We start from the raw sequence: 17,947 nt of genomic DNA, 5'->3' as shown, positions 1-17,947 counted from the left end.
AACTAATATTTCACTTTCAATATTTCTTCACATCTCTTATAAATTCATTAATTCCCTAAGAAATAACACACTTAAAAAACAACAAAAAAGAATATATATATAGTAAATTATGTAGCTAAATTAAAAAAAGATAAAATTGCTAATTAATAATTAAAATGAGAAAACAATATTGTTTATGATAATAATGTAACTAATGTTTCATTTATTAATAATAATAATAATAATAATAATAATAATAATAATAATAATCATCATCATCATAATCATAATAATAATCATAATCATAATCATAATAATTGTTATTATTATTATTGTTATTATTATTATTATTAATTATTATAATTAAAAAACAACAACAAAATGCAAGAAAAATGTGTAATAGCGGAAGCATGTAAAAAGTTATATGTGACGGTGTATAAATAACTAAACAGTTTCTATTAAAACTTTTATTATTAAACTATTATTATTATTATTATTATTATTATTATTATTTATTTATTTATAATAAAGGTTAAAGCTGCAAATAAAAAAATGACATCAGCATATAATAAAATAAATTAGGAAACATGGGAAAACCAAATACAAGAAAAATGTATAACAGAGGAAGCATGTACATAAGATTGTAAAAAAAACGGTGTCCTTTAATTAAATTAAGAATTATTTTAAATTACTTTATTAATAAAATATAAATAGCATGGTTAAATAATGAATAAATGACCGCCTTCTGTTTTATTTAACTTACATTTATATATTTGTTCCTTGGAAAAATACTATATTAGAGTATTATAGTATTTTTAAGAAAATAATTCAATTACAAAACACTATTGCAAATCAAATCAATCCTCTTTCTTATTTAAACGAAAATTCGTTGTAAATAAAATGCCTAATAAAATACAGAATATTTTAGCTTAACTAGTGTAAACTGATTTACTGTTTTTACCGGTAGATTAAGGACTTTTATCTTATTAAAGCGTCATCAGAGTGCGCGGTAAACAGTGACGCTGTGAGCGGGCGACGGGCCGGCGTGCTGCAGTATCGCGGGGTGCAGGGTTCGGCAGTGATGGATCAGATAGAGACGGGTTCGGGTTCGGTTCTGAGGGAATACGGGAGCGAACAGAACCTGCTGTCCAAACCGGACGGATCAGCGACCTTCCTACAGGGTATTTATCTATATACTGTCTCTGTTCTATTGGGTTCTATGGGGTTCTAAATGGGTTCCTCTGGGTTGTGCACTTGTTTACAAGACTCTATATTGACTATATAGGGCTCCACAGAACTCTACCCTGTTCTGTAGGTATCTACAGAGTTTCTATATGGCTATATAGGGTTATATAGTGCTCCAAAGGACTCTAGTGTTCTATAGGCCTGCACATGACTCTACAGTGTTCTGCACGATTTCTATAGGGCACTGCCGAGCTCTACGAGTTCTATAGGGTCCACATGACAATATATCAATTAGTCATTTAGGCAATCAACCGTTATTTTCACTCAGAAGTACATTAAGGGCAACCCTCATTTTCAATGTAGCATTCACAAATACAGGGATTAACATGATGATAAATTAAATAATAACTACATTTAATAATCTTAAAATAACAGTTAATAAAAGAGAGGGTTTCTGTAGGGCACTACAGAGCTCTATAGGGTTTCTATAGGCCTCCACAGGACTCTACAGTGTTTTGAACGTCTCTACAGAACTTGGGTCTATATGGCACTGCAGAGTTCTATATTGGTTAAATACGGCTCTACAAAGCTCTATATGGTTTTTATAGACAACCACAGAGCTCTACAGGGGTTCCATATGAATCTACAGGGTTTCTATAGGGCACTACAAAGCTCTATTTGGTTTCTATAGGGCACTACAGAACTCTACAGGGCATCCATAGGGATTTAGAAGGTTTCTATTGGACATTACAGAACTCTATAAGGGGCTCTACTCTGCAGGTTTCTGGAGGATTTTTCTGGGTTCTGTATTGATCTTGTGTTTGTGTGTGTGTGTGTGTGTGTGTTTCTGTAATGGTATATGTGTTTACAGGGGACACCAGTGTGTTGGCAGGAGTTTATGGACCTGCTGAAGTGAAAGTGAATAAGGAGATCTATGACAGAGCGACTCTGGAGGTGGTTGTCCAGCCTAAAGTGGGCATGTCAAGTAAGTAGCTCTGTGTTCAGAGATACTAAATAAAAAAATAATTTATTAATTAATAATACACTATATTGCCAAAATGCACAACATAATTGTACTCACAACTAGTTATTTATTTGATGTAAAATGGACCTTCTAAAATGTTCTGTGCATTATATAATATTTAGTCAATGCGCAGAGCCGTCATCATTAAGCATTAAAAAATGGAATAGTTATAATATAATATATAATATAATAAACTTTGCTTGTATATCATCAAAAAAAAACGCAGCTCAAAATGCTTCAATAAAATTAAGTAAAACAGAAAACTGTAAAACGTAAAAAATTTAATAAACAGTTTTTGTCATTTTAGTTCACATTAATATATTGTGCACACTCCTGTTTTGGAATTTTATTGTATAACTAAGTGCAAAACATACCTGATGTCTGAAAAACTGAGCACAATAATGCAGCATGAGTCTACTAGTAGGTTAAAGTAATATTTATTGTTAGAGCCCTATTTAATTAATGTAATTCTCATTACAATACAGTGAACATATTAATTTATTTATAACACTAATCATGCTTTAATATTCCTCTAGATTAAAAGCCTGTTGTTGGTTGCGTTACCCCCTCTCACCACAGGGTGGTAGTCATGTAATAGTGAAAATCTGTGCGTGTGATGAACGTTCACTAATCCGGTTCTGTAACCCGGTTCTGTAGGTGTGCGGGAGCGTGCGAGGGAGCAGTGTGTGAGGGAAACGTGTGAGGCTGTCCTGCTGTCCACTCTTCATCCTCGGTCCTCCCTCGCACTCATCCTCCAGGTGGTGCACGACGACGGCTCTGTATCCTTTATAAATCCACACCTGTTTATAACTAGTAACGAGTCTTTCTCATCTCTGGAGGAATTTAGTTCCACTCTTCTTTACAGAATTACAGTTTTAATTCAGACACATTGGAGGATTTTCCAGCATAAACGTCTAAAACTGTTTAAGATCATCCACAGCATCTCAATCAGACTTTAACTAGACCCTCCTAAACCTTCATTTAGTTTTTATTTATTTTTAATCCATTCAGAGGTGAACTTTTTGTTTGTGTGCTTTGGGTCATTGTCCTGCTGCAGAACCCAAGTACTCCTGAGCTTGAGGTCAGTAAGGAACAGATGGACGGATTCTGATTCTCCTTCAGGATTTTCTGGTAAAAACAGCAGAACTCCTGCTTCCATCTATTACAGCAAGTTAAAGTCCGGCAGCTCCAGACCATCATAACGCACACACTACCACCACCATGTTTTACATTTTACGTTCAGTGAGAGCAATGTTCTTTTATTGCTGAAATTATGTGTTTATTATAGTTTTATGCCAGATGTAACGGGACACACACCTTCCAAAAAGTTCCACTTTTGTCTCTTCAGTCAAAATATAATATTTACCCATAATTTTAAAAAGGAAAAAACAATTTTTCCTAAAGAGCATCATGATGTTAATTGATAAATGTTGTTCTGGGTTCTTTTGGGATCTCATGGATGAGTTGTTCATGCCCTTTTGGAGTAATTTTGTTCGGTCGGCCGGTCACTCCTGGGAAGGTTCACCAGTTTTCCATGTTTTTTCTAGGGGTGTGACGAGATCTCGTCAAGCTTAAACCTGTCTCGCAGGGGGAAAAAAACAGTAGTTTAAAAGCTCCGCGGTACAGTTAAAAAGCTCAGTTAAAAAGCTCAGCTCAGTTTAAAAAAGCTCCGCGGTACAGTTAAAAAGCTCCGCAGTACAGTTAAAAAGCTCAGTTAAAAAGCTCAGCTCAGTTTAAAAAAGCTCCGCGGTACAGTTAAAAAGCTCCGCAGTACAGTTAAAAAGCTCCGCGGTACAGTTTAAAAAGCTCAGTGGTACAGTTTAAAAAGCTCAGTGGTACAGTTTAAAAGCTCCGCGGTACAGGTAAAAAGCTCCGCGGTACAGGTAAAAAGCTCCGCGGTACAGGTAAAAAGCTCCGCGGTACAGGTAAAAAGCTCCGCGGTACAGTTTAAAAGCTCCGCGGTACAGTTTAAAAGCTCCGCGGTACAGTTTAAAAGCTCCGCGGTACAGTTTAAAAGCTCCGCAGTACAGTTAAAAAGCTCCGCGGTACAGGTAAAAAGCTCCGCGGTACAGGTAAAAAGCTCCGCGGTACAGTTTAAAAGCTCCGTGGTACAGTTTAAAAAGCTCCGCGGTACAGTTTAAAAAGCTCCGCGGTACAGTTTAAAAAGCTCCGCGGTACAGTTTAAAAGCTCCGTGGTACAGTTTAAAAAGCTCCGCGGTACAGTTTAAAAGCTCCGCGGTACAGTTTAAAAGCTCCGCGGTACAGTTTAAAAAGCTCCGCGGTACAGGTAAAAAGCTCCGCGGTACAGTTAAAAAAGCTCCGCGGTACAGTTTAAAAAGCTCCGCGGTACAGTTTAAAAGCTCCGCGGTACAGTTTAAAAAGCTCCGCGGTACAGTTTAAAAGCTCCGCGGTACAGTTTAAAAGCTCCGCGGTACAGGTAAAAAGCTCCGCGGTACAGTTTAAAAAGCTCCGCGGTACAGTTTAAAAAGCTCCGCGGTACAGTTTAAAAAGCTCCGCGGTACAGGTAAAAAGCTCCGCGGTACAGTTTAAAAAGCTCCGCGGTACAGGTAAAAAGCTCCGCGGTACAGTTTAAAAAGCTCCGCGGTACAGTTTAAAAAGCTCCGCGGTACAGTTTAAAAAGCTCCGCGGTACAGTTTAAAAAGCTCCGCGGTACAGTTTAAAAGCTCCGCGGTACAGGTAAAAAGCTCCGCGGTACAGTTTAAAAGCTCCGCGGTACAGGTAAAAAGCTCCGCGGTACAGTTTAAAAAGCTCCGCGGTACAGGTAAAAAGCTCCGCGGTACAGTTTAAAAGCTCCGCGGTACAGTTTAAAAGCTCCGCGGTACAGTTTAAAAAGCTCCGCGGTACAGTTTAAAAGCTCCGCGGTACAGTTTAAAAAGCTCCGCGGTACAGTTTAAAAAGCTCCGCGGAACAGGTAAAAAGCTCCGCGGTACAGTTTAAAAGCTCCGCGGTACAGGTAAAAAGCCCCGCGGTACAGGTAAAAAGCTCCGCGGTACAGTTTAAAAAGCTCTTTCTCCATTAGTGAATAATAGTGAATCACTGTGGTTGCTTTAGAAATGATTTTATAACCTTTTCCAGACTGATAGGGATGAGCAGATCTGTTGTTGAATTTCTTCAGGTCAGGGTTTAATGTGCTTATCAGGTTCTATGTAAGTGATTTCTTGATTCTGCAGGTCTGTCAGTAATCAGGTCTGGTTGTGGTTTAGTAGTGAGTAGTTTACGCCTCTGTATGTAGTGTGTTGGTGTGTGATTTGGGACACAGCCCACTTTTTAGACCTATTTCTGTAATATATGATGTCAGTTATGTTGACCAGCCCTAGATATGATATTACATTTAATAATTTATTATCAGTCATGCTGCTGTGCCTGCTGACCTGTGTGGATGTGTAGCAGGTAGGGGGTGTGTTTGAGAGTGTGTGTGTGTGTATATTTTATATTTTATCTCATGGGGCGAGTCCTTATCGTGCTCTCAGCTGCTGTCGTGCTGTCTGAACGCCGCCTGCATGGCGCTGATGGACGCCGGGCTGCCGATGGGTCGGCTGTTCTGCGGCGTGACCTGCGCCATCGACTCCGACAGTCAGATCATCACAGACCCCACGGCGCAGCAGGAGAGGGTACGTCCAGATCTGCACCCCGCCGAGAATCGCCGCCCTCGTTTCACATCCTGCAGCACACGCACAACTTCCTCTCTCACTGTTTATACACGTGTAGACTGAACTGAGTCCTGCGGAAACACATTCCCACCAGTTGGAAAAAAAAAGTCATAATTCTGAAATAATACCCCCAAAATTTAGTATTTCATAATTATGACCTAGAATCTCGTAATTAGGATGTAGAATCTCAGAATTATGACTTACCGTCTTGTAATAATGACTTAGCATCTCGTACAAATGACTTAGAATCTAGTATTAATGACATAAAATCTCATAATTATGGCTTACTATGGTTATAATTATGACTTAGCATTTCATAATTATGGCTTATTATCTCATAATTATGGCTTATAATCTCATAGTTATGACTCAGCATCTTATATAAATAACTTAACTTCTCATAATTATGACAGGCTCTTGTAATTTGACTTAGCATCTCAAAGTTATGCATTAGCCTCTCATAGTTATGACTTAGGCTCTCGTAATTATGATTTAGACTCTCATAACTAGGACTTAGACTCGTAACTAGGACTTAGACTCTCGTAATTAGGGCTTAGACTCTCGTAATTAGGGCTTAGACTCTCGTAATTATGATTTAGACTCTCATAACTAGGACTTAGACTCGTAACTAGGACTTAGACTCTCGTAATTAGGGCTTAGACTCTCGTAATTATGATTTAGACTCTCATAATTAGGACTGAGACTCGTAATTAGGACTGAGACTCGTAATTAGGACTTATGCTCTCGTAATTATGATTTAGACTCTCGTAATTAGGACTTAGACTCGTAACTAGGACTTAGACTCTCGTAATTAGGGCTTAGACTCTCGTAATTAGGACTTAGACTCTCGTAATTAGGACTTTGAGTTAACATCTTGTAATTATGTTTTAGCGTATTATAATTGTCTTGGTATCTCCTAATTATGACTTATGGTGTTTTGTAATAATGCATCTTGTAATTATGACCTAGTTTCTCATAATTATCAATTTGCATCTATTATAAATGACTTAGCATCTCATAATTATGACCTAGTTTCTTATAATTATCAATTTGTCAATACAACATAACCTTGTAATTACGACTTGTATGATTTTTTTTTTTTTTTTGCCTTTATTTCAGGAAAGTCGAGCTCTGATGACTTTTGCTATCGACAGTAAAGAGCGTAATGTCCTGATGTCCTCCACTAAAGGTTCTTTCTCAGTTAAAGAGGTAAGATTGGGTGTTTTTACACACCTGAAAGTTAAGCTTTTTGTTTGTTACATTTATTCTGTTCTGCGTTTAGTTCTTTACTTTATTGTCTAACTGTAACACTAGAGCATGAACAATCAGCAGGTTATAAATGTAAATAACTGATGGTAATCACAGCAGCCCTGTAACAGATCATGAGCAAAAAACACCCCCATTTCCCCCACTGTGCTCCGCTCTTTGACTTTATTCCTGTGATATTCTAACTTTAATCTAGTAATATTATGACTTTGATCTCGTAATATAACTAATTTGTATTTTTAAAATTACCTTTTTTTTTAAAGAGTGGCCCTAAAACGCTGTTGTAAATTCTTTGTTTTTAATTTTTCTTTTTTTTTTCCCCGCCCCACAGCTGCAGCAGTGTATAGCCCTCAGCCAGAAGGCATCTGAGAAGATATTCCAGTTTTATAGAGATTCTGTAAAGCGGAGATACTCAAAAATTCTGTAACAGTATTTTCTTCTGTTTTTTATTATATTTGTATAATAAATGCTTTTTCCTACAATTCAGAATCGTGCCTCCTTATTTACCTCACATAACAGGTTAAACATATTCTGAACTTTTGCCTGTAATGCAGTTTAAAGGGGCATTAAACCCTCTGATTTTATCTGACTCCACCCTCAGCTCGAATTTGAAAAAGGAAGGATGGGAGGGGTAGTTTGGGAGGGACACTGAGTGATGTATGGGTTTAGGGGAGGGGCAGGAGGGGAAGCTAATTGGGCTGAGCAGTGTGCCTCTGATGGCTGTAGTGAGACGCAGATGGTTGGACATCACAGAGCGGGGAATGCGGATTTCATTTTCCAGCAGGACTTGGCGCACTGCCCACACTGCCAAAAGTACCAATTGGTCTTATATAATATTCAAATTTTCTAAGACACTGATCTTAGGGTTTTTAATTGGATGTGAACCATAATAATCAACAATAAAATGAATAAACTCATAAAATAGATCACTGTGTGTTTAATACATCTATATAATTTTAACTTTTTGAGATGTACTAATAAAGGCAGTTCTGTTTTTTTTTTTTTTTTTTTTTTTTTTTTTTTACAATAACGAAAAAACACTCAGACCCACTAAAAAAGCAGTTTACAGTTAAATCAAGTGCATTTATTGATTCAGATCCAGAATTATTGATTATATACATCAACATTTACATTAGTTTTGGAAAGCTAGACCAAGCCAATGAGCTGGAAGGGGGCGTGGCTTATCACTCGCAGGCTTCTGACCCACCGGGACCAATAACCGGAGCTTCAGACCGGACGATTGCGTGATGCTGATGCTGGATGCGTGGTGATATGTAGTAAATGTGATGACGGTACGCTGTGTTATCTCTCTGTTTAAACATGTGATGGGTCCTGTAGCTCATCACCGACCCGCTGTGATCTGACCCGGTTCCTCTCTGCTGCGGTTCTGAAAGCACCTGCCGGGTCAGGGGTTTGTTTACGGCTGTTTTATGGCTTTATTCTGTTTTAACAGCTGATATTTAACATTTATAACAGTAATTTACGATTTGTGGCTGTTTGCTATTGTGTTTCTATTCGGTCGTAGGTGGTTGCTAAGTGGTTGCTAAGGCATTGCTATGGTATCTGTGGTGGTGTCAATGAGTGTATTCCAACAGTATTTCTTATTAGTGTGATTGCAGTAGGCAGTAAATAGTTTTAACTCGGGCCTTGTTAATACAAACACATTACCTAGCAACAACCTAAGAACACCTTAGCAACATCATAGCAACCTCTACAGAAACAATAGGAACACCTAAGCAAACACCTAGCAACCTTTTACCCAACACTTAGCAACACAGTAGCAACCACCCCAGATACCACAGCAACACATTAGCAAAATTATTCAGCCCCCTTGAACTTTTCAACCTTTTGCCACAATTTAGCCTTCAAACAGAAAGATATGAAGTTGTAATTATATTTATATTAGCGGTGTTAATCAAAATACTAGTATATATTTGCACGTTTGAGGGGAGATAAAGTCGTAACGTGTGGCGCTGGAATAAAGAATGCATGATAAATTAAAAAGATTTATCAAAAAGAATTTTTTTAATGAACTTTATCATAAACATCTCAGCTTAGTTGTAAGGATTTCTGAATTAGATCTTAATTATCTGAGTATAAAAGAGTGTTTTCACACCTTTAGTTAAAGTGAAAGTTTCTATGGTCCGGATCAGTTGATGAGTTTATTTATTTGAAGCGTTTCTCCCTTTGTTTGGTTTGTTTTCACACAGGCATAAAAAACCTAAACGCACCCAAATGCGCATCAATAAACCACGCGAGCACATCAGAGTCTCCTCTGATTGGTCAAAGCTGTCTGGGGCGGGAGTAAGAAAGTAAATATAGTGAGAAGATTCTGTGTTACAGTGTGTATGTCTGTATATCTGTATCTATAGCAGTGTGAAGCAGCTTTAACACAGAACACTGAAAATTTGCCGCTTTTTTTTTAAACACCGTGTTTTTAATGGGAGGAGCAGTGAACGCTGCTCATACCACTCTTACTCTCTTGTGTAAACAGCATGGAGCAGCAGCAGAGATGGCGTATGTTCATAGCAGTATATTATCTGAATAATATATCAGATTAAACTGGGTGTGATTGATGTGATTGATGATCTGAGGAGCGTCTCATACGATAGTCAGACACTCCTAGTAGTGATACGAGGAACACTAGCGGCTCAGTGATACGTACAGGTGTTCCAACTTCTTTCTATGTTACTGTTTTTGTCTTAGTAATGCTATTATTCTCATATCTTTAACCGTAGCCATGTGATCTTCTCTAGAAACGTAGCTCGGCTCTCTGAGGACACGAGGACAAGACACAAGGACACCAAATCAATGCTAAACATGTTAACCTAATAAGATGTCCTGCACTGATACCACACGCCACAATATAAAAGGTCTTCTAGGTAAGATATCTGAATGTGTGTCCCAACTCTGAAGCTCCTGTCTCCTAAATTACTCCTTAGTTTGAGACCATTTAAACTGATAGTGCAGCACAAGCAACCAAACAACCCACAAATTTGAGTATTTTCCCTGCTAAAAATGACGATAATCACTATATTACCATAGTTTATTGTGTATTTTCTTCATAAGAAATGTAAAAAAAATGCCAGTAGTTTGTCTCAGCTAGCTGGATAACTTTCCCGTTCAACCTTAAATTGTTTTACAGACAGCAGAGGATGCATCATTTAAGGTGGAATGGAAAAATAAAATAAAAAAAAAAGTTAATAAAAGCTAAATTTCAGCTCCCCATCACAGAGGAATTAGGAAAAAAAATGGAATTGCTGCTTCGCCTGCCCCCTTTCTGAAGACATTCGGTAAAATACACCCTAAAGTTGGTTGGTTTCTTGGTGGTTGCTAAGGTGTTGCTATGGTGCACATGGTTGTTGCTATGTTGTTTCTTAGTGGTTGCTAGGTGGAGGCTAAGGTATTGCAATCGTATCAATATTAATTGCTTTGTTGTTTCTAGGTGGTTGCTAAGGTGTTGCTGTACTGTCCGCTTTAATTGCTTTGTTGTTTCTAAGTGGTTGCTTGGTGGTGGCAAAGGTTTTGATAGGTGGTTGCTACGGTGTTGCTATAGTGTCTGCTTTAATTGCTTTGTTGTTTCTAAGTGGTTGCTTGGTGATGGCTAAGGTTTTGATAGGTGGTTGCTAAGGTGCTGCTATAGTGGCTGTGTTAATTGCATTGTCATTTCCAAGTGTTGGCTTGTTGATGGATAAGGTTTTGCTACATGGTTGCTAAGGTGTTGCTATGGTGCCGATGGTGGTTGTTACTGTGTTTATAAGGTGTTGCTATAGTATCTGTGGGGCTTGCTAAGTAATGAATTTGCATAAATCAGAATAAAACTTGTGTGTAATTAACAGTATGTTTTATTGATCTGTTGGTGTGTTAGTATGGATACTCATCGGACTTATTAGTGCCAGTTTCAGCAGTGTTCGATGAGTGATCGCAATAAGACAAAACTTCAGCAGCTCCAGAATCTCCAGATGTCTTTTTGTGGTCCATCAATTCTTTAAATGATCTCCTTTAATGCAGAATGTCCATGCAAATAGATGCTACGTGAGGATATTAGCATGTAGTGTAAAGTCTCTTACTGCAGATTATGACTATAAAGCAGGGACGGATTAATAATTCATGAGCCTCCTGGGCATGAACCAATGCAGGGTCCTTTTCCAGTCACATGATCCAACATATCCAACCTGTCCCTCATTCTGATTGGTCCTGTTTAATCTTAATTTCTAAATCTATTCAAAACACAGACAATGCATTCATTGTTTTATTTTAATTATTATTATTATTTTACCCTGGCATTATTTGTTTGCATTTTTGCATGCATTTTCATTTCGCTTTACCATCAATGTGTAGTCCTTCCAATATGCATTGAGTTAATTATTAGTTTGTTATAGTTGGCTGTCTGGTTTCATTGTTGTTGGCTGTAAGAGCAGGTGGTGCTAGGTGGTTGCTAAGGTGTTGCTAGGGTACCCTTAGTGTTTGCTATGTTGTTTCTAAGTGGTTTAAGATGTTGCTTTGAAGGAACATTTCAGGACATTGACACTGTCTTTGAGCTGAATCTCAGGAGAACATGGGCCATGTGCACAAGAGGTTCTACCTTGCTGTGGTATCTTTGCTATGTTGTTTCTAAGCAGTTGCTAGGGTGTTGCTATGGTATCCGTGGTTGTTGCTATGGTGTTTCTAAGTGGTTGCTAGGTGGTGGCTAAGGTTTTGCTAGGTGGTTGCTAAGGTGTTGCTATGGTATCCGTGGTGGTTGCTATGGTGTTACTATGGCATCTGTGTTGGTTGCTATGTCGTTTCTAAGTGGTTGCTGAAGTGTTGCTCATGTTCCTATGGTGGTTGCTATGTTGTTTCTAAGTGATTGCTAAGTGGTGGCTATGAAGGAAAATGTCAGGACATTGATGCGGTCTGTGAGCTGAATCTCAGGAGAACGTGGGCCATGCAGAAGGACGATGACCCTAAGCGCACAAAAGGTTCTAATAAAGAACTGTTAAAGAAAAATAATATTAATGTTAATTATTGTTATTATTAGTATATGTAACTTAGTTAGTAGTAGTTTCATCATTAATGAAACAACAAATTTTAAAATATTCCAGATTATTCTGGAAATGTACACTGTCTGTGAGCTTAATCTCAGGAGGACGTGGGCCATGCAGCAGGACAATGACCCCAATGACCCGGATGACTCTTAGGTAATATTTACTTGAAATATCAAATCAAACAAAGTGCAATTTATTGAGAAGATTTCATGTTTTTTTTTCACAGTGTGTCTAGGTGTGCGTTAACTAAAGCAAATCTGATGTCACCATTGATGCCAATCAATACACATTGAACAATGAAAATCAATGCTTGCTGAGCGCCCCCTGTTGGCCTGGATGTCCAGTAGGCCTGGTTGCTAATCCGTCCCTGATATAAGGTTCATTTCCAGGAATTAATAAATTCCCTTTTTCACGACTTTCCCAGATTTCGTAATCTCGGTGCACGGCTTCAATCCAACAGATGCAGCTCACGCTCAACAGCCACCAGTGCAGGATGCAGGACAGTCAGCAGGACAGTTTTCATCACATACGTGTTGGTGTTATTAGATGAAAGGGAAAGTGGAGTGCTATATTTATCAGTAGAGACGTCTCTTAATGGCGTGACTCACACTGGAAATATTTAAGATTGTATTCAGTCATATTTCAGACGTTTTATTACATATTTAATGTTCTTATGCAGAAACAGTTCCGTCTGTACCTGTGGAACACACTGTTTTCCAGATTTTCTACATCCTTTTCCATTATTATATCCGTTATCTCCGTGTGATTGGTCGAGCCCTTCAAAGAAACCGTCACTCTGAGCCTTGCTCCACATCCAGTCATGTAGGAAGACTAACGTGCGTACTCTTCTGATCTTTAATGATGTCTGTAGGTGTTTATACAGTAGCTGCTCTGTGAATATTTCAACCAGAACTGAGAATAACGAGGTGTAGCTTCAACCCTGCGTTCACACTGAAGAGCGACAGGCCAAAATACGCTGCACAGCTTGGACAGTTAGCACGCTGGCTGATCTAGCAGGTGAATATTTGAATCCACCAGAACCACCAGCAGTAACTTCTACTTTCTTTTATGCTTCATTTGTCTTCAAATTGCCACAAAAATGCATCATTTTAAACAGGACAATAAGAACTGCACTGCTGAAAACAATAGAATCAAAACTCTCGTAGGAACCAAACTTTTGGACAATTGGCCTGAAAAATGAATTGGGCCAAAAATCCAAACCCTATCAAGTTAAATCATCTTAAATCTAGTTTAAATAAGTTACATTTTCATTTTTGCATTGTTATTAGAATTGAATATGAATATTCTACTTATTTCCAATGTATTTTCCTTTTTTTAGGTGTTTTATTTCATTGGCAAATTTGTTTTTAGCTAGTTTTAAGCAATCAATAAACCCATCCTGACATCACATGACATCACAATAAGGAAACCTGCATAGAACCACCCTGGCTCCACCCCTCACCCATCAAAGCCCACCAGAGCCCCACCCACTAGATCTTCAGTTGAAGAAACCTTTTAATTTCAATCTGCTGGTTGAGAACCTCAGACAGTACAGGGCAGGATTAGCCAGCAGACTTCTTCTGAGGGAGGAATCTGTACCTACTGTCCACAGCAAGAAATGTACGAGATGGACTTTCAAATAAGTAGGCACTTTCAAATAAGGAGCATAAACTAGCTTGTTCGTGTTTTGTCATGTAGCACAACCTAAAACCAATGTGTGACAAACATAGGACATGGCCAGCAAAAGCTTATTTGCATAAAAGTGACAGAGCCCTTAAACGGCTCATTCTAAAAGGGACTGAAACTGGCAAGAATAGAGCTGAGAAGCCCATATAGCTATTTAAACGTGTAAAAAGAGGTATAATATGTATTTTTTTAAGTAAAATTATCTGCCAATACAATAAGACACTTTAAGTAGAATAAATGAAGGGTTCTCAAATTAAATTACGGCATTGGAGTGACTCGGAAATACAGCTCTGGAAAAAAATAAGAGAGCACTTAAAAATGATGAGTTTCTTTGATTTTACCAAATTGAAAACCTCTGGAATATATATATTTTTTCCTTGATAGGGTGGAAATTCACTCACAAATCAATGAAAATAACTAAAAATTTGATAAAATGTATTATAATAGTTGTTTAATATCTTCAAAATGGGATATATATATATATATATATATATACACATTTAGACTGCATTTAAGAGGATTTTACTTGCTAAGATGTCATTTTTTGCTGTGTTTAAGGTTTAAGGATAAAATATCACAATATCATGGTGTGTTGGGCCATTTGGCTTTAGGATATCGTGTTATTTGTTGTTTTGTCTCTCTATTGGTTAGCATTTGTTGCTAAATCACGGCTACAAATCTCGTTCTCTTATAGGAAACTACTGTCCGCCTGACGCTCTGTCGCCCCCTAGTATGCTAAGTATTTAAGGGAATTAAACCTCTATAAGATGGTAAAATTAGTCCTGAGATCGTCCCCAGCAGTTTTAGCATCGTGTCCTCGTTTTTTTGCGTCCCTCACAGTCTCACGTCCAGCGATCCTCTACAGATCCTCAGATCCTCAGAAGCTCTGGATCCTCGGTGGAAAAGTGCAGCCAGTCGTTACGTTAGAAGGTGTCGATTCGTGTCATTGAGAGTAAATGAGCAGAATTATTAGTGTCTTCAGAAGGCGGGGACCTTGCGCAGTCAAAGGGGCGGGGTTTGCAGAGTGGGCGGGGCCTTATTAAGGTGGTTTCCCGGACAGGTAGGAGATGAGGGCGGCGATGGCGCAGATGTAGGTGATGATGCCGAAGATGATGGAGAGGATGGAGAGCCACAGGGCCTGGCGAGACGCCGTGCTGGCGCCCTGGAAATCACCCTGCGCCGACGCCTTATTGGTCTGGAGAAGACGAAAGGATGAAAGGAGAGCAGAAAAGAGAAGAAAAGAAAAGAGGAGAAAAGAGGAGAGAAAAGGTCAATAAAAGTACTAAATCAAGATTTCCTACAAGTACTTACAATTACAGTAACAATATTAAGTACTAAGTACATCATAAAAACGAATAGTGACGTGATTAAGACTATGAATGAGTGCCTTCCTGATGAGTGCCAGTTTCATCATCATAATATTGAAGATACATTTCTTTACTTGAGTTGAGTAGTTGTTGCTTCTTCTCATAATCTGGATTAGAACATTACTCAAATATTCACTATTCACTGTATACCTGTAACTCTACCTCTTCACTACTTTACTTTAACTGATGCTCTCAAACACTTTATTAAGAGACAAGAAATTCAAGTAATTAACTCTTGATGAGTTCAGCACAGCTGTTAACTGAAAGCCTGAATTCCAGGTGACTAAGAACAAAACTCCAGCAGATGACATGTCTCTCCAGTAAATCAGTAAATTTCACATTTCATTTAAAGTAAATCAAGGGAGCAGAGTCTGGAGGAAGAGTCGAGAGACACACAGTCCAAACTGCTCGAGGTCTAGTGTGAAGATTCCACCAATCAGTGATTGTTTGGAGAGTCATGTCTGTCATCTGCTGCTGTTGATCCACTGTGATTTATTATCAAGTCTAAAGTCAGTGCAGTTTTGTTTTCCCACAAAATCTTACAGCACTTTATATCTTACAGCTTCACTCTGCTGAAAACAGCTTTTATGGAGATGCGGATTTCATTTTCCAGCAGGACTTGGCACACTGCATACCAAAAGTACCAATTGGTCTTATATAATATTCTAATTTTCTGAGACACTGATTTTTGGGTTTTCATTGGCTGTAAGCTTCATAATCATCAACAATAGAAGAAATAAACACTTAAAATAGATCACTCTGTGTTTAATACATCTATAATGTATATATATACAGCTCTAGAAAAAAATAAGAGAGCACTTAAAAATGATGAGTTTCCTTGATTTTAGAAAATTGAAAACCTCTGGAATATAATCAAGAGGAAGATGGATGATCACAAGCCATCAAACCACCAAACTGAACTGCTTGAATTTTTGCACCAGGAGTAAAGCAGCATAAAGTTATCCAAAAGCAGTGTGTAAGACTGGTGGAGGAGAACATGATGCCAAGATGCATGAAAAAAATGTGATTAAAAATCAGAGTTATTCCACCAAATATTGATTTCTGAACTTCTCATTTCTCATTTTCTGTAAATAAATGCTCTAAATGAGAATATTTGTATTTGGAATTTGGGAGAATGATGACCATGAAAACGATTAATTAAATAAAATCAATATTGCAATACTTCGATATATCAAAACTGCAGGTGTATGCTGGTGATGTTTGTTTTGTGCATTGTTCATTAAGGTCATTATCTTCTCTGCTTAACCCTCGTATCTCCAACAAAAGCCTTCATTTGCACTCCAGCTCACGCTCTGTGGTAAATCCATGCCCTCAGGCGGCTCATCATGACTTTAATTAAAACCTTTACAGATTCTATTGACCGGAACAGCGTCCGCGGCCACGCCGTCACTCAGAGACACGAGAGGACAGTAATAGAAAATTCAGCTCAGGCTGGACGAGTTCCCAGACAGCCGAACACAGCAAACACAGAGACACAGCTCCAGACCCGCCGTCCCGTTAGTTCTGGCCTTTAATTCTGAAATGAGCTGAACCGAGAAAAGCAGACATGATGAAAACGACAAATTCAGCTTGAAATGGGAATGATGCTTAACCAGTGCAGCCAATCCGCGGTGATTTAGAGTGTTTAGAGGAGCGGAATAGCAAAAATGCTTCTCCACCCCTTATAAAAAAAGATGTTTATTTAAGTGTAATGTTAGTATACTTCTTTTAAACTAAAATTAAAAGAAGTAGAGTGGAGAAAAAAATAAAAATTGTGTTTAATTCTTTTAATTCCTGCTCTCGTTACAATGGTAATCACATATTTCCTTTTTTTAATTCAGACTGTTGTCCATGAGAATAGAGCATGATCCAAGCCAATGAAACAGTAGCTTAGCCCCGCCCACTTTACTGGTGGCAACACCCTAAAGCCAAAGAGGCATAAAGACATAAAATCACATTTAATCCTGTTTATTTTATTGTGTAAAAAAGGTTTGGTGACATAAAAAGGTCAATATCAAATATAAAATAAAAAGGTTAAAAACACATGCTTCCAATATAATGGACATTAAAAAAATAATAATAATTTAGTTAATTGGACTTAACCAGACTTTATATTAGAGGAAAATTAGATTGTCTTTGTGTGTTGATTATAGGCATAAAACAGTATTTTTATATATATTTTTTTTCATCACTGAAATATATAACTCAATTCTGAAAGGGTGTATAGTACCAGTGTGCTGAAACCACCATCCCTGCTAAGCCTGCTAATATATTCATTCTAAAAACTGGGGTGTCGGTCACTTTTTGCGTGAGTTCTTCTTCTTCTGGTCATGTCACGCGTCTTTACGTACTTTAAACGTCACACGTACAGCCTCTAAAAGAGGATCCGGCTCAGTTTTACTGAACGCGAGCGGCTGGTGGAGCAATGGAGACTTCAGAAGAGGAAACTCAGAGCTCAGTAGCTCATTCACTCATAGTAAAACCAAAGAAACGAAGGAGTGAAGTCTCTGACTGAGATCTCTCTCTCTCTCTCTCTCTTTCTGACTGAACATAACCTGGAATCGGATTAATCCACTCTGAAAGAAGACCGCATCACACCCACCCAGTTTAAAACGATTCTTCTGCATGCTCGAATGCTATGCTATGCTGTAAATCTAATAACACATATTTAACTATTCAAAACCTGTACTGGTCAAACTCAGTCAGCTTTAGTTCATTTTTTACAACTTTTCAAATCTGTAG

The 17,947-nt window shown here is 38.1% G+C and overlaps 2 protein-coding genes and 1 long non-coding RNA gene across 7 annotated transcripts in view; 2 read left to right on the top strand and 1 right to left on the bottom strand.

The window, feature by feature from the left end:
* The first annotated feature begins 980 nt into the window (after positions 1–980).
* Positions 981–7,607, top strand: exosc5 (exosome component 5). The gene is made up of 6 exons (XM_007231287.3): positions 981–1,160; positions 2,036–2,149; positions 2,846–2,967; positions 5,680–5,820; positions 6,979–7,068; positions 7,457–7,607. The coding sequence occupies exons 1-6, from the start codon at positions 1,061–1,063 to the stop codon at positions 7,550–7,552; spliced, it is 663 nt and encodes a 220-aa protein (XP_007231349.3). The 5' UTR covers positions 981–1,060; the 3' UTR covers positions 7,553–7,607.
* LOC125804566 (uncharacterized) lies at positions 3,959–5,020 on the top strand. Of its 5 annotated transcripts, none has more exons than XR_007440680.1 (3): positions 3,959–4,175; positions 4,390–4,475; positions 4,519–5,020. It is a non-coding gene; the product is annotated as an uncharacterized LOC125804566 (long non-coding RNA). The 5 variants fall into 5 exon arrangements; XR_007440683.1 differs by having other exon boundaries at positions 3,959–4,196; positions 4,390–4,431; positions 4,562–5,020; XR_007440682.1 differs by having other exon boundaries at positions 3,959–4,196; positions 4,390–4,452; positions 4,562–5,020.
* A 580-nt stretch (positions 7,608–8,187) lies between the features above and the next one.
* The window catches only part of tmem91 (transmembrane protein 91), a 53,947-nt gene continuing 44,187 nt past the window's right edge, over positions 8,188–17,947 (bottom strand). The window contains exon 4 of the mRNA XM_007231283.3: positions 8,188–15,033. Within this exon, the coding sequence (XP_007231345.1) occupies positions 14,878–15,033 (156 nt within the window). The 3' untranslated portion in view covers positions 8,188–14,877. The remainder of the gene's footprint in view (positions 15,034–17,947) is intronic.

Source organism: Astyanax mexicanus, chromosome 9, assembly GCF_023375975.1.
Source record: "Astyanax mexicanus isolate ESR-SI-001 chromosome 9, AstMex3_surface, whole genome shotgun sequence".
In the NCBI taxonomy this organism is placed as follows: Eukaryota; Metazoa; Chordata; class Actinopteri; order Characiformes; family Acestrorhamphidae; genus Astyanax; species Astyanax mexicanus.
The sequence above is the reverse complement of the archived record's forward strand: the minus strand, read 5'-3'. Positions and strand labels throughout refer to the sequence as shown.

Coding starts and splice junctions, on each gene's coding strand:
- exosc5 (XM_007231287.3), top strand. CDS start 1,061: ATGGATCAGATAGAGACGGGTTCGGGTTCGGTTCTGAGGGAATACGGG. Junction 2,150..2,845: donor GCCTAAAGTGGGCATGTCAA/GTAAGTAGCTCT, acceptor CCGGTTCTGTAG/GTGTGCGGGAGCGTGCGAGG. Junction 2,968..5,679: donor TGGTGCACGACGACGGCTCT/GTATCCTTTATA, acceptor TCGTGCTCTCAG/CTGCTGTCGTGCTGTCTGAA.